Source organism: Rhamphochromis longiceps, linkage group LG16 (assembly GCF_057381845.1).
Source record: "Rhamphochromis longiceps isolate RC_006_pf linkage group LG16, R_longiceps_female_GT1.1, whole genome shotgun sequence".
Classification (NCBI taxonomy): Eukaryota; Metazoa; Chordata; class Actinopteri; order Cichliformes; family Cichlidae; genus Rhamphochromis; species Rhamphochromis longiceps.
This window is the reverse complement of record NC_140572.1, coordinates 19,949,397-19,963,226: the sequence shown is the minus strand read 5'-3', so window position 1 is coordinate 19,963,226 and position 13,830 is coordinate 19,949,397. Positions and strand designations below refer to the sequence as shown.

The 13,830-nt window shown below is 39.3% G+C and overlaps 1 protein-coding gene across 8 annotated transcripts in view; it reads left to right on the top strand.

The window, feature by feature from the left end:
• Positions 1-13,830, top strand: part of myo16 (myosin XVI) — a 121,994-nt gene that overhangs the window by 19,920 nt on the left and 88,244 nt on the right. For all 8 annotated transcript variants that reach the window (XR_014908045.1, XM_085385685.1, XM_085385686.1 and 5 more), the window contains exon 2: positions 5,037-5,306. Coding sequence is in view for 7 of the 8 variants with exons in the window: in XM_085385684.1 (XP_085241810.1) it covers positions 5,037-5,306 (270 nt within the window). In the remaining variant the exon portion in view is untranslated. The remainder of the gene's footprint in view (positions 1-5,036; positions 5,307-13,830) is intronic.

Genomic DNA, 13,830 nt, shown 5'->3' with positions numbered 1-13,830 from the left:
TGTACACCTACAGTTCATGTGTGGGCTGTCTGCCCTAATATGTCATCTTATTTGTTGTCTGTCATGGACTGGGAGTTTATGGATTTGTGTGACTGTAACCTTGAATGTATGCTTAATAGATGATGTATTGGGGTGACAAAGAGTGTGGACAAAGAGGATACAACCAAGGAACAAGCAGTAGGAACAGTGAGGACAGAGACTGAGGCAAGAAACAGTCAGCTGATCAGAAAACGATAATCTATATTATTGGGGGGGGGGGGGGTATTAAAAAGTTCAAGTTATTGAACAAAATATCAGTATGATCTAGATGTGACTGTTGCTGCATTTGTTTTTATTTTACGTAAAAATGATTAATTGTTGTAATCAAGGAAATAACATGCCACTTCTTCTCCTGGGTTTGGACTGAAAAGTATTCTGAGGTGTGCGCATGTGTATGTGCAGGTGTGATGCACTACACGTGTCTGGTCTTGATGGTCTGTTTCGTCTTTTTCTTCTTCTTTTTGATCTTCAACTCTGCAGTGAATGAAATAGATACGATGACACAATACACACCAGTCAAATTAAAGGAAAAAACCCTTAATCCTTGAACGCCTACAGCAAGGTCATCCTCTGATATGTCGTAGGAGGTATTTTGATGACACTGTTAAGATTCACGTGTATCTTTCCTGGGTAGAGTCACTATAAATTAATGCAAGATTGCTCAAATTGATCCCTTTTAACCTATCATGAAGCATTCCTTTCCTGATGGTAGTGGTCTCTCTCAAAATTATAATGCCCCCCCTTCCGTAGATCATGAAGGATCACTGATTGGAGAAATAAGTATAAAGTTAATATGAATCACATACTGTCTTCACAGCCAATACCTCTCAGCCAAATTGAAGATCTATGTGAGACTTTAGATGAACGACCATCATGTGAGGGGATATCCTTTGGCAGAGTGATGTTTAATTCCCCACGGAAGAGATATAGAGACTCACTGAATTAATGTCATGTTGCAATTAAGCTCCTCTGTAGGCATGTGGTAACCCAACACCTTATTAAAACAATTTATGATGGTTTTTCCTTTAATTTGTCACGTGTGCATATAAGAACAGGAGAAAAATAAGGCAACAACTGTGGGACTGAGAATGCAAGACTGTGGAGACACATTGTCGTATATTATTAGAAAAAGCAGTAGGTTGAGTGTGTTTCTGTGTTTCAACCATTAGCCAAGTTCCCAAAATAAAATACAGTTGAAGCACCTGGCATGAGCAGTATAATAATGACCCCCACCCACCACTCCCGTCTGGAACTTGAATACAAAAGAACGCTTTTTTCACATGTCTGTCCAGAGCAGATGGCACTGATGTATTGTGAAGGAAGTGTGTGTGTGTGTGTGTGTGTGGGGGGGGGGGGGGGGGGGGGGGGGGGGCAGGTGTTCAAATGAATGTGTAGATGTATATCAAACAAAAACAAACAAAAAAAGCACACAGAAGCATCTTTTTGTCTGCTAGGACGTCTTTGTTTCTGCCTGATAAAAATCCGAACACACCCCAGCCCCTTCAAATGACAGCTTCTGGTATACTCTAAAAAGTAACAGCAATGTACTTACGCCTCGACAGTTAAGGACTTCTTTTATTGTTAGGTTGCTTTTCACTGTTGAAAGAAAAGCCCCAGTTTACAGTCTCAGAAAGTTGGCTCTAGTGCCAAGATTCTCAGGTGGTAGTGCAAGTGCTGGACTGGGGAACAAATGTGCATAGCTCTTATGCATATTACACTTATATGAGATAACTTGCAACACTCTCTAATGTGTAAAAACAATGGAAAACTAACATCACAGATACAAAGTAAGAAACAGACAGAAAACACCCTGGGACAGAAATAAAACAATAATGTGTGTCTGATACTGTTATTTCCTCTGACGGTAAAGTGTGACCAGTCACAGTCTGGAGCTCTGGAAAAATAAGATATTTAAGACCTGATAAAGTTGTGACAAAGAAACAGAAGGTGTTGGAAAGCATGCAGTGCTTTAAAAGTGCCCTGCTAACAGTATTTTTCACCTGCTGAAAACACTGATGTGTGCTCAGTCACCCTAAAAGAGAAGCAGACAGATGACGGAGAAAAAGAGTGCTACATCAGTGAACAGACAAAAATACTCAAAGTAAGAGAGAACTAAATCAAAAGTGGGCAAAGAAGAAAAAAAAACAAGCACAATAAAAGAAGAGCAGTTTGAGAAATGTAAGGAGTGGGATATAACATGCCCAAAGAGACATAAGTTAGTGAGTCATTGTCTGTGCAAAGACTATCTTGTCTTCATGTTTTGCTTGTCCTCTGGGCTGACTATGACCTGAATTTGTCATATTATCAGTGCTGTCATGACAGTTCGTCTTCTGTTTGCACTTTAACTTACTTTGTAACAAATTATTATTCCTAAAAGTGTTAGCATCTTTTGATTTTTTATATTTCTACATGAGCTCTTTTGGTCTTCCGAGGCTTGGCCCTCCTGCTGTAGAGTCCCACTACTTTACATCACCCAAGCAGACCAGAATAAGTTTCGCAGCTGCCTTGTGATGAGATCTGTTTGGCTACGTTCCACTGAGAGGCAGATAGATTATGCACAGTCAGAAGAATTGATACACTCTGTTAGGACAGAAAAAAAACAACACATAAAATATTGTGGTGTCTCACACAACCCACCCCAGGGCTAAACAATGAGCAAATATCCTTCACAGCTGGGATGCTAAACGACTGCCTGCACACAACTGGGCAAAATGCTGACACAAACAAAAAAGGATGCAGCTTGGTTTAAAAAAATGTTTTTAACAGCGTAAATCAAGATGCCATCATTCCCAAATTATTAAAACTGTTAACTAACTGAAAATTACCTGAGAAAATCATGTAGTCATTAAATGCCCGCAAAGGTCAGGGCAGGAAGATTGGAAAGGTCGTGTAATGAAAATAAATAAAAGAAATTAGACTAATTAGTAAAATGATTGGCTATAAAAAGAAAGCGCATCCCAGAGAGGCTGATAGTTTCAGAAGTAACGATTGGGAGGCTTTTACCACTTTGTGAAAGAGCGAGTGGGAAAATTGTTCAGCAATTTCAGAATACTTTTTTAAATTTAAAATCAGCAAAGAATTTATTCTTTTATGTGCAAAGTTTAGAGCTGTACTAAACAAAATAATCACACTTGCTCTGCACTAATTGTTTGGTGTATGGAGTGCAGCATATTTTCTAGAATTATTGTCCTCAGTGAATTATAAATAAGCATAAAAAGCAGCTCTTGATTTGTTTCTTACATTTTATTTTTGCTTTTGTGCCTTAAGGCAAAGCTTCACAGATCTTTTTTATGTTTTTCTCTTCTTTGTTAAGCACATTAAGTTTACATAATAAAATGTGCTTTATAAATAAAATTGCTATAAAAAGCTGATATTTAGAGAACACATTACCGCTTCAACACACCTGAGGACATGGATGCTTCTTATTATCTGAGACATGTTTAATAAATGGATAAATAAATAAGATCTCAGTGTGCTAACTACTTTTTTTTTTAAATGTAAGGCATTCTGGATAATAACTTTCTTCAAATTTATTCTGAACAAGTAAAATTCATAAGAGAACATCTGTGATGTTTGGAAGTGAAATGTTTTGAATCTCCATTCACCCTCATTACTTTTTAAAGGGTGTGTTTGTGGTTTAACTTTCCTCTCGCTGGGGTGTTGATGATTTCTCCAAAATGATTGAGTAGCAAAGTAAGCTAAGACCAAAATACACATATTTAATGTAGGGCACAATTTTCTTTGGTTCACTATCTTGGTGAACAAAGCTGAAGAACTCAGCTGACACTGTTTTGTTGCTGTGAGTATTTACAGTTATTACATGAAGATATCCTCCACTATGACCCAATGCTATCGCGTTACATCTCTTTAAGCTCATTATGTTAGACTGAAAACAAGATCACAGGCCAGATCCGATCACTGAGCACCTGCCCATATTCATGTGTTATCCAAAAATAGAACTACATCAGCTGGTGATTCAGCATAAGAGCTGCTGAGGAAACAAGCAATAAAGCAATAACAAATTCTGCTATTCCCCCTGTGATATCACTTTCCCTTCCAATGAGGGAGACAGCTTGGTCTGTGTAGCAGCTGCTACTGATAGACACTGGAGTTTGTACAGCTGTGGCCGGATGAACGTGTCAAAAAAAGGAAAAAAAAAAAGATTACTAGAACAAATCAAGGTGAAAATATGACAGTTGAAAAATGACAGTTCTGCTGCACACTGATGATATGTTCATACTTTTCAGCGATGAACTGTGAAAAGGTTTATACTTGACATTTTGGCCGAAAACGCACCCACACAGAGTGCTTCTTTGACATGATATGATTGAGTCAGCGTACACTCTTTGCTAAAGCTGAACAAATGTAAACATTGCATACGTTTGACCTAGCAGTCTATATCGAGCTGGCCAAGTACAAAGCTGTGAAGCCGTGTGGGTGATAAATCCTCGACTGCTTTTGATAAAGTGTTGTCTCCTTATCTGAGTAACACCGGCTATTTTCTGACCAAGGCTCGTTTGCATATCATCCAAAAAAATCAACAAGTCGAGCCTGAGACCACAGCCCTAATAATAAATCTGGGTATCCACGCAAATCTCTGCTTGTCAGGAACAAGACTTAAAGTAAATGACATGTACGGCTGCATCTTTAGGTAAATTTGTTTCTGTTTTTAATCAGAGAGCATTTTCTTATTTACTGTGTAAACTATCATGGCAGACTTACCAATGTGGGGCCCATGTGGGCACTTTTGTGTGGGGTGTCTGGGGCCCTCCACAGTGGGCCCACACCAGCACCAATAGGACATGTTTAGCGGGATAGTGTTTTCACTCATTCACCAGGTTGTCCTCCTCACTGAAGCATGGACAGCTTGCATTCAAAACTTGAATAAAAACAAATCTTATGTAAAAAAAAAAGACAAATGACGCAACATAATTTTTTTGAGATAAAACATTACTAATGTTATTTTGCTGTTTCTGGCTTTCTCTCTTTGTCTCTAGGTTGCTTCCAGCTATGTAACGTCTTTCGCCAGAACATGGAGATAGACCAGTGTCTGCTGGAGTCTCTTCCCATTGGCCAACGCCAAAGGCTGGTCAGGAGGATGCGCTGTGAACAAATAAGGGCGTACTATGAGAGAGAAAAGAGCCTTCAGCGCCAGCAAGGTGGAGTCAAGGTTCGAGCCCTGCCCACGCACCGCAAGAAGCACCACGTTCGCTTCAGGCCTGCCGATATTATACAGGATGCCATCATTCATCATAACGACAAAGAAGGTGTGTGTTCGGATTTTTCTGCGAGTGGGCGTGTCTGCTTCTGGTTAACACGAGGGTAACAAGAGGGTAGCAGAGATGGCAATACCTGATTTTGAGAGCAAAGTGTTGAAAACAATCCCACCTACATATGCTGTTCAGTGACACTGACAGAGAGCTAGATGACATAAGAATGTTCTTCAACAGATAAAGAAAGAACATGTGATACGGCTGTTTGATTGGCTGATAGTTAATAGTCCATTAAAGCATTTAAAAATGGTTAAAAACACTTTCTTGTGTTCTTCACAATGAACACACCCGAAACTCCGGCTGATTGGGACCCACGCCCAGTTTCCCACCTTGGCTCAGGCGATTAGAGGATCATCAAGGGGTCCTTTTGTCCCTCTGTGGGGGGTCACTCCCACTAGGTTTATATCTGGGACTCTCCACCATTTGACCTTAGAACTGAAGAAGCTTCTCGGATGAGAGGTGAAACGTCTTCAAGCAACTTAAAGAAGTCCAGACGCTTTTCTTTGCAAGCTCCTTTGACTACGATGACCTGGATGACTGAGAACCTTCACAGACTTTCTTGTGGCTTCAGAATGACTGTGATTTTACTGATGTCGGCGAAAAGCGCCGTTGTCTGCCCTCCTGTGTCGGTTTCTGTGTCTGAGAATGTTTCTTTGTTCCCGTCTGTGTGTGTGTTTATTTATCTGTTACCAGCCAGAGAAAAAGGAGTCTGCAAGCTTTCCTCAGACAATAAAAACACACTAACTTCTGATGCTGACATCATTCTGTCACAAAACAAGCCTCTTGAAATTTAAAGGGTATTCACATTTTACTCCAAAAGGCACATCTTTTTGTCCAACCTTACCATTTTTCTTTTTGTCTATGACAGTCACTTGCCAGTCACCGACACATCTGTCTGAGCATATCTCCGTCAGTCCTTCCGGCAGACTTTGCAGGTCACTGTGTTAATCTCTGCTCCCTGGCTGCCAGTAAGATTCAGCTGGGGTATGTGGGAGCAGCTGGTGTGCCACTGCTAAAGCCAACCTGAAAACAGGGTTCACTGGCTTGGCATGGATCGCATACTCCTCTGCCTAATCACCTAAGCCCCACCATGATGCTCAAGTGGTACCAGGCCGCCGTTTGTCTTGCTATGTGAGGGCTTTGTGACCATTTGGTGCTCAAAACAAGAACTGGCTCCAAATGAAACAAAATAGTAGATTCATGCAGAGGCGTCTGTAGATAAGGGAACACTTCATATCTTTATCTTTGAAGAAAAATACTGCCTTAAAGATTCATCAGCTGTTCTTTTTATGCTAGCTTGTCTGGTTCTTTTGGGTCAGTGCCTCTGCGTAAGGATCTGTCCAAACCACTTAGAGTTTACACTTGGAAGTTGGATCCATCAGCACTCAGTACTGTATATCCTGACAATGCCTCTTCTTTAGTATTCTTCAGTGGTGCTGGTGCTCGAAGTGATACGTTTTTCTCACTATCTCTGCTCGTGTTAGCCTTTTTTGTAAAGAGAGATAGGATTTGCTTCTGGCCAGGACTGTCCCAGAGTAATGTGGGAACATATTTGGCACTGGCAAACTTAAACTTAGGGTTAGAAATTAGCAATAGCTATGAACTCTGTGTGCCGCACATCAGTTTCATGCTCTATACTGGAACTATGGCTATGTGTATCATGCCTGGCTGATTTCCAAAAAGCTGTTGTTGGGGTTTAAACACAGTCACTATTTAAGCAGTAGATCATATACTGTATGACTTCCAAAAAGAGCCAATATTTTAATTATGTTATGCTTTCAGCATTACGATTAAGCTATCATTTCATGGATCCCTTCTAGAGTAAGCTCAAGTGATATACTTGTTAAAGATACACTTGTATCTTTAAAATGTCTGTTATCTTGAATACATTTAAATATCTCAACTTAATTTGTCAGCGCCGTCTGCTTCAGATGGTGATGATTATTGAAAAATAATTAAAGATGTTTAGGTGGCTCTTTAAGAAGCTGTGACTGAAAAAGACACAAAACGAGAGATTAACAAATAAGACTCAGCCTTAACTAAAAAATAAAATTAAAAAAATCGAGGCACGAGGTGCTGAAACTTTGTCTGCTGACACGACAGCCAGATAATAAGAGATGCACACACAGTCTACACACACGCAGTCACAAAAGGATTTTGTTTTTCTTATCATTCGTCTTGTACAGGAAGTAAGATGAGGGAGAGAGAAGAGGGAAGGGCAAACACACTGAGAAAAGGGAACATTGGAAAATGGATGAAGCTAAATAACAGCAGCAAAGATGCTTTTGGATTACGAAGGATATCGCAGGGTTAAGGTTAGATATAGCACGGACACACAGCTCTAGCTGTAGATCTGAGAATACTGCACGTCATCTTCGTTCACGGGTTTATCTGTCATATGCAAACATCTGGCTCGCTTGTGTTTTGACATTTGGTGAAACTGCTTCTTTTTTTTTTTTAAACCAATCATCAGAATGTGAAGCTGTTGCTCTCGTAACCATGGAACCTACTATTAATATTTACCATGTCTTAACTCTCCAAAAATGCTATTTAATGACATTTTGTGCTGGTTTCTCCAACTTTGGTTATCAAATCTTGAGAGGTTTTTGGTACCTCTTTTTGATTGGTACAATTCCAAAACTCATCTTAAGACACCTGTGGACTGTATCCGCATCTTTCTTTGAAGCACTTTCTTTAAAAACCGAAATCTCATGAGCTCCAGTTTTGCACTGTGCACCCCATTCATATATCAGATCTTACACAGAAAATCACCAGTACTTTGTTGTGTTAGAACAATTTGCTGTTTTCTAATGATTGTTGTTGTTTTGCATGCATGTGTATGTGTGAAGCCTGCAGCCCTGCTTTAGAACATCCATTCTTTAGACCAGTACTGTTTAATGGCTTGTCATTTAAGACATTCATAGCCTCATGATCCTTTAGTGTCTCTTGTATCCTGGCCTTTTTAGCTGCCGCAGACCTCGGGTCAAACCTACTTTTCTCCTGCTGGCAGTAAAGATTACCTGTATTATGCAACCGTATGCATTCACAGTCCCCTCAGTGGGGACTCCAACTCAAGTCAGAAATATTGTTATTTGGATCGGTCTCTGCACCAGTGGGCGAGCGTGTTTCCCCTGTGCCTGTGCTGCGTGTCTGTTCAGTGTGCACTATATGGAAGTGTAATTACTGTGTGAAGTGTGTCTGAATGGCCATCTTTCATTATTGATCAATGTGTATAGATCCATCCTGCAGGCACAGCACAGGGACTCATAGTGCAATCACTTCTCCACAGTGAGGAAGTCGGGAAAGTGGAGGTAATAAAAGCTTCCAGTCATGTGGAGTGTTTTGGAGCACTCCTTAGAACACCTAAAGTACTAAACACCATGTGTTTATATCAGTGAAGCAAAAGCTTCAATACAAAGTTTAAGGAATCCACTTGACACTGCCCACGAAATACATTTTAACTCAAAGGAATTCTCTGTTATATCCATAATCATAACTATATCCATCTGTTATCATTAGATACTGTGTGGCGGATGTGCTGGACCACAGTTGAAGTCACTGTGATGTGTAGTGTAGTCTTATGGGAAGTTTCAGACACTTAGCTCTGTTCTGTTAGCCTTCCATCTATATATACTCTCCCCTAGGTGGTGAAACTTAACCAAAGGGGAAGAAAAATAAGTAAATATGTTAGGGATGGTAGGGAACATCACTTGATATCTCCCTCAGTGCACCACACTGGGATTAAAAGGGTGTCAGACATCTGTCATGTTTTTGACAGAACAAGGCCTAGGCCCACAGAGCTGATAGAAAAAGAAGCCCTTTTTTTGCCATCCTTCATAAATGTGCTTTAATGACAACTTTTGTCATATTGCAATGAAACTTTACACTGGAATTCATACTTCTCCGACCTTCTAATATTAAATGTATACTTCATTTGATGAGTCATGAGTGTCCAGACAGGTAAAATGAGCAAAGGATGTGAATGTTATGAAGTCATTTCTTACAGTTGTGCTCGGTTTGAAGATGGAATTTAATTTAGATGTTTTTTTTCTACGTTTGAGTATTTTAATTAAAATTACACAAAGGAAGAGAAGTACACATAATGACAGTTTCCCCTAAAATGGCCGGCTGTAAAACCGGATTAAAATGCATTCACATTCAATTTGCGGTCCCACTTTCCCTTTCCTGTCACAAATAACCAATTTCAGTTTTTCTTTTTTTTCTTTTTGCAGGCATGATTTTACGAGGAGAATTCCAGTGCTTCATTGTAGAAAAAAGAAAGCGAGATAAAATATGCACCAGCACCATTTGTCTGAGAGTTGTCTTTTAGAGTAATGTGTTTCTTTCACTGGAGGACGCAACTTAAACAAAGTTGCAAGTCAACATTTATGGAGGGGTTTTGTCTATTAAATACTTCAAATACTGTGAGCATGCATTGCCCCCCTTTGGTGGCATTTATTACATGGTTACAGAAGCTGAATTCCATTACATGGCCTTTTCTGGGGATAAGTAGGCAGTGGTTCCCTGTTCCCTCTTACAAGACTCATTATCTATTTGAAAACTCTACACTTGTGTTTTTCCATCATGAATGAAACAAAGGAGGAATGAAAAACTCATTTCAAAAACATGGGGCAGTGAGGTGAGACGGCCCCCCGTTTGTGATCATGACTCTGTGATAAGGACCCAAGAGACAGACGCATTTATAAGAGTAAGGGATTTGAACGTAATCTCATATAGGGCTGCCAAGGAATGATAGTTTACATGAGAAGAATGTGTCTGGTTGCCATACGAAGAAAATTGGCAATGCTGATGTAAGTGGCACATTATGGAGCGCACATTACAGAGATTTGATCAGATTCATAGAATGTCAGGGTACAGCAAGAGAAAGAAGAGCCACAGAATTGAAAAGAGAGCCATGAGAAAAGTACATCCAACCTTGCACTGTATCTGCACAACAGTCAGCGTGGGGCATTGTATCTATTTCAAGCAGTTCCAGTTCAACAATATGTAAATCTAATTTTCCTGAGTGGAGAACTGCTTTTTTAACAGTGAACTGCACATACTTTGCAATATACTGTGTAGGCAAAAGGTCCTGAAGGTGCTGAACACAAGCATGAGTTAATATCTAAATGAAAGCATGGATTTTCAGGAGAGTTACTGATTAACTTCATGTACAGTTTTATGTATTGGATGTAGCTGTATTTATAATATCTTACTGTAGGGATGTAACTGTGAAGTATTTTTTCCATGGAAGAAGAAGAAGGCCAATAAGATGTCACAGGTTTGGCTTTTAAGAATCTGAGTAGTTATCAAGGTCATAATGCTCTATTCATGTCCACCTGTCAATCTGTAGCTAATTTAGATTTCTCTCTCATCTTTCTCTTCTCTCTCCGTCGTGCTTACTCTTTTTCTATCAGGTCCTATGTGGTTGCCATGGAAACTGCACATACGTCTTGAACAGCTGTTTTGTGGTTGTCCAGAAAAGATAGTTGACTTTAGTTTTTGCGCACTCTTCATTTCACTGCCTGATTGAAGGGTGGCACACTTACATACACCGACTCACATATAAAAATTAATAAATATATAAAGACAGTTAATGTTGTGGCTGTGCTGTGAGATAAATATATAGCTGCCACAACTCCAGGGTTCCTTTTGCATTTTAGTTACGTGATAATGTGGCATCACCTCATAATGTAAAACAGCTCGTCGTTAGTAGCTTTAAGACAAACAGTGTCATGCATCCCTTTTGCTATTGACTTGACAAATGGCTTTCTCCTTTTGTAGTTGAAATCCCATTACCTTATTGGGATTATAGAGTTATCAAGAACTAATTTAGTCTGTCAAGCCATGATTTAAACTATGGATTCACACTGTTTCATCTTTCTTCAATAAACTTTGCTTGTGTTAATCGTTACTTCTGTGTATGCAGGACTTTGACAGATCCTTTGTAAAGATGATTCCATAGGAACAAACAGGGGATAAAATTCAATACATTCAGGTTTTTTTGGAAGCTCATGGTATTAAATTTGACTTTCCCCTGCCTACTGTTTCTGCACTTAGTTATTGTAAAGACTTAGTGACACAAAGAGGGAATGTTGCACTAAAAAGACTCAAACTTTGGGTGACACCTACCTGAGCTGTCTAAATCAGGCTTCTGAAGTTCTGTATAAACTTTATCTGAACTTTGGATTATACCATGTTTATGCTGAGAACAAAGTCTTGGGATTTTGTTTGCTATTGTCTTCCATTATTTGACGTACATTAGACAGGGATAATTGGATGCCCCTAGTTTGACTTGACAGGAATATTGCCTACAGGAAGCAAAACTTGTTTCAGTGTTCATAGATAGATAGATAGATAGATACTTTATTGATCCTACAAGGGAAATTGTTGTGTTACAGCAGCATTATAAAGTATAAAGTATAAAAATAGTACAGTCTGCAATAAACATCAGTTAAGTTAAAGTGCCAAAGGCACCTGGTAAGAGCCTTATGCTATGGAGATAAATACAGCAATGATCAAAAGCAAAAAAAATGTACAAATGAAGTTAGTTAAAAAAAAACAGCGAAAGTAAGACTGACATTGTAAGAAAGCAGTGCAAATTACAATAATAAATAATAACTGTTATCTTAATCTAAGCTACATAAAGGTATAATACAAAATATGTTTGGGATCATAAGACACACAAAGCATTTTTAAATGAAAGCCTTCAATATTAGTGATATTTAGCATAGCTGGCAGCTTTACTACTAATGCACACAACAGATGGACACGCGTGCAACAGTACTATTGATTCCCGATGGCCATATTGTCAGACAAACATTTTTTCCCCATTTGCTACTTGATGACATTATGAACCACTTGACCCTTGACCTGTCTGCAGCTGTGGGCCATAAAATCCAGGCAGGTTGAATGAAAGCTCCTTACTAACTAACTCCATCAGTTGGGTCATTTTAAAACCCGAGTTTATCCTAACCAGGAAAATATACCAACCTTCAATATACCAACTTTTACCATTTGTGAATCACAAGATGCTTTACATTCTTAAAAACTGCCCTTCTGAGTTCACTGATGAGTTGTGATATATTGTTTAATAGACAAGAAAGCAGGAACATTATCAATTCCCCCGTAACTAATTCAGCTTTAGATGTACTTTAATTGATGTTTTACAGTCTTGTGTCTCTGCAGCATATGGAGACTTGAGGAGATAATTATGCTGATTGGATCCAGCACTGGTCTGTTTATTACTCATCCACCACTTAAATGCTATTAAGCACTGCAGCCATGAGAAGAATGGAAAAACATTCTTTGTATAATGTCTGGCTTGCTTGATATGTGTGCATGTGCCTCTACAATGATAGGCCAACCAAGTGATTAGTGAATATCCTCTTCTTCCATCTCACCCTTTCCCCTTTCTTATACCAACACATGAACCCTCTGCACACCAACCCCCTGCATGTCCTCCTGCGTTACATCCATCAACCTTTCCTGCAGTCGTCTTTTCCTCCTTTCTGACGACTCCATGGGCAAAATGCTTTTCTCAATATATCCACTATCCCTGCTCTGTATGTGTCCCAAATGATCTCAGCCTTTAACTTTGTCTTCAAACTGCTCAGCCTAAGTTGTCACTCTCATATACTCATTTCTAATCTTGTTTTCAGGTCTGCCATGTCCAAACCATACATCATATTACGTTAGATTGATAAATGTTTAAATTATTGAGATTTTATTTTACTTTGCTTAATATCTGAAGATAATTCTGAATTTTTATTGCCAACCAGCTCATTGTTAATTGTTCCCTGATTTCTGATGTGGTGTTTTAGTTCGTTAACATATATTGTAGTTGTGGATGGTGTGTAAATGCACGATGCACACTTCAAACAGTTATCTGTGTTTATAAAATACACATATTTATCGCAGGTGAATCCATTTGCAATGCTAGTAAATTTTAAGACAGTAATGTTTAACAGATCCTTTCCTTTAGATTTTAGCAAAAACTTTAAAGTGTAATATTTTGCCATGGCTCTGTGTGCCATGCGTTTGTGTATGTGGCATATGTGGTAGGATTGTGTGACAGTGTTGGTATAAGGTCTTCCTCGGTTCAGTCAGCAGCCGTCTAGTGCTGTCAGTGTCACTGAATTCACATGTGTCCAAACTACAGCGCTCCACCTGCCTTTCTTTTTGACTATCAGTCTCTATTCATCTGTCGCACACCCCAGTGTCCTGTCGCTCTCGCTCTGTCACTGTGTGCTGCTACGTTCACATTTATTTCTTTAAAAACACATCAAATTTATAGCAAAATCTTAGGACCCTGCTTATCTGTGTTAACCATGTCTGCTTATCTGTTTATGTCTGACTGTGTCAGCTTGTTTGTAATGGTTTATGTTTCCTTTAGTCGATCTGTGTCAGTGTGTTATTGGGTTGCGTGGCTCGCTGTTGCCCCAGCAGCAGGTCAGAAAACAGGGGTTACCAAACATGCACGCACAACTTAACACTGATCCGCACTGACGTAACAAGG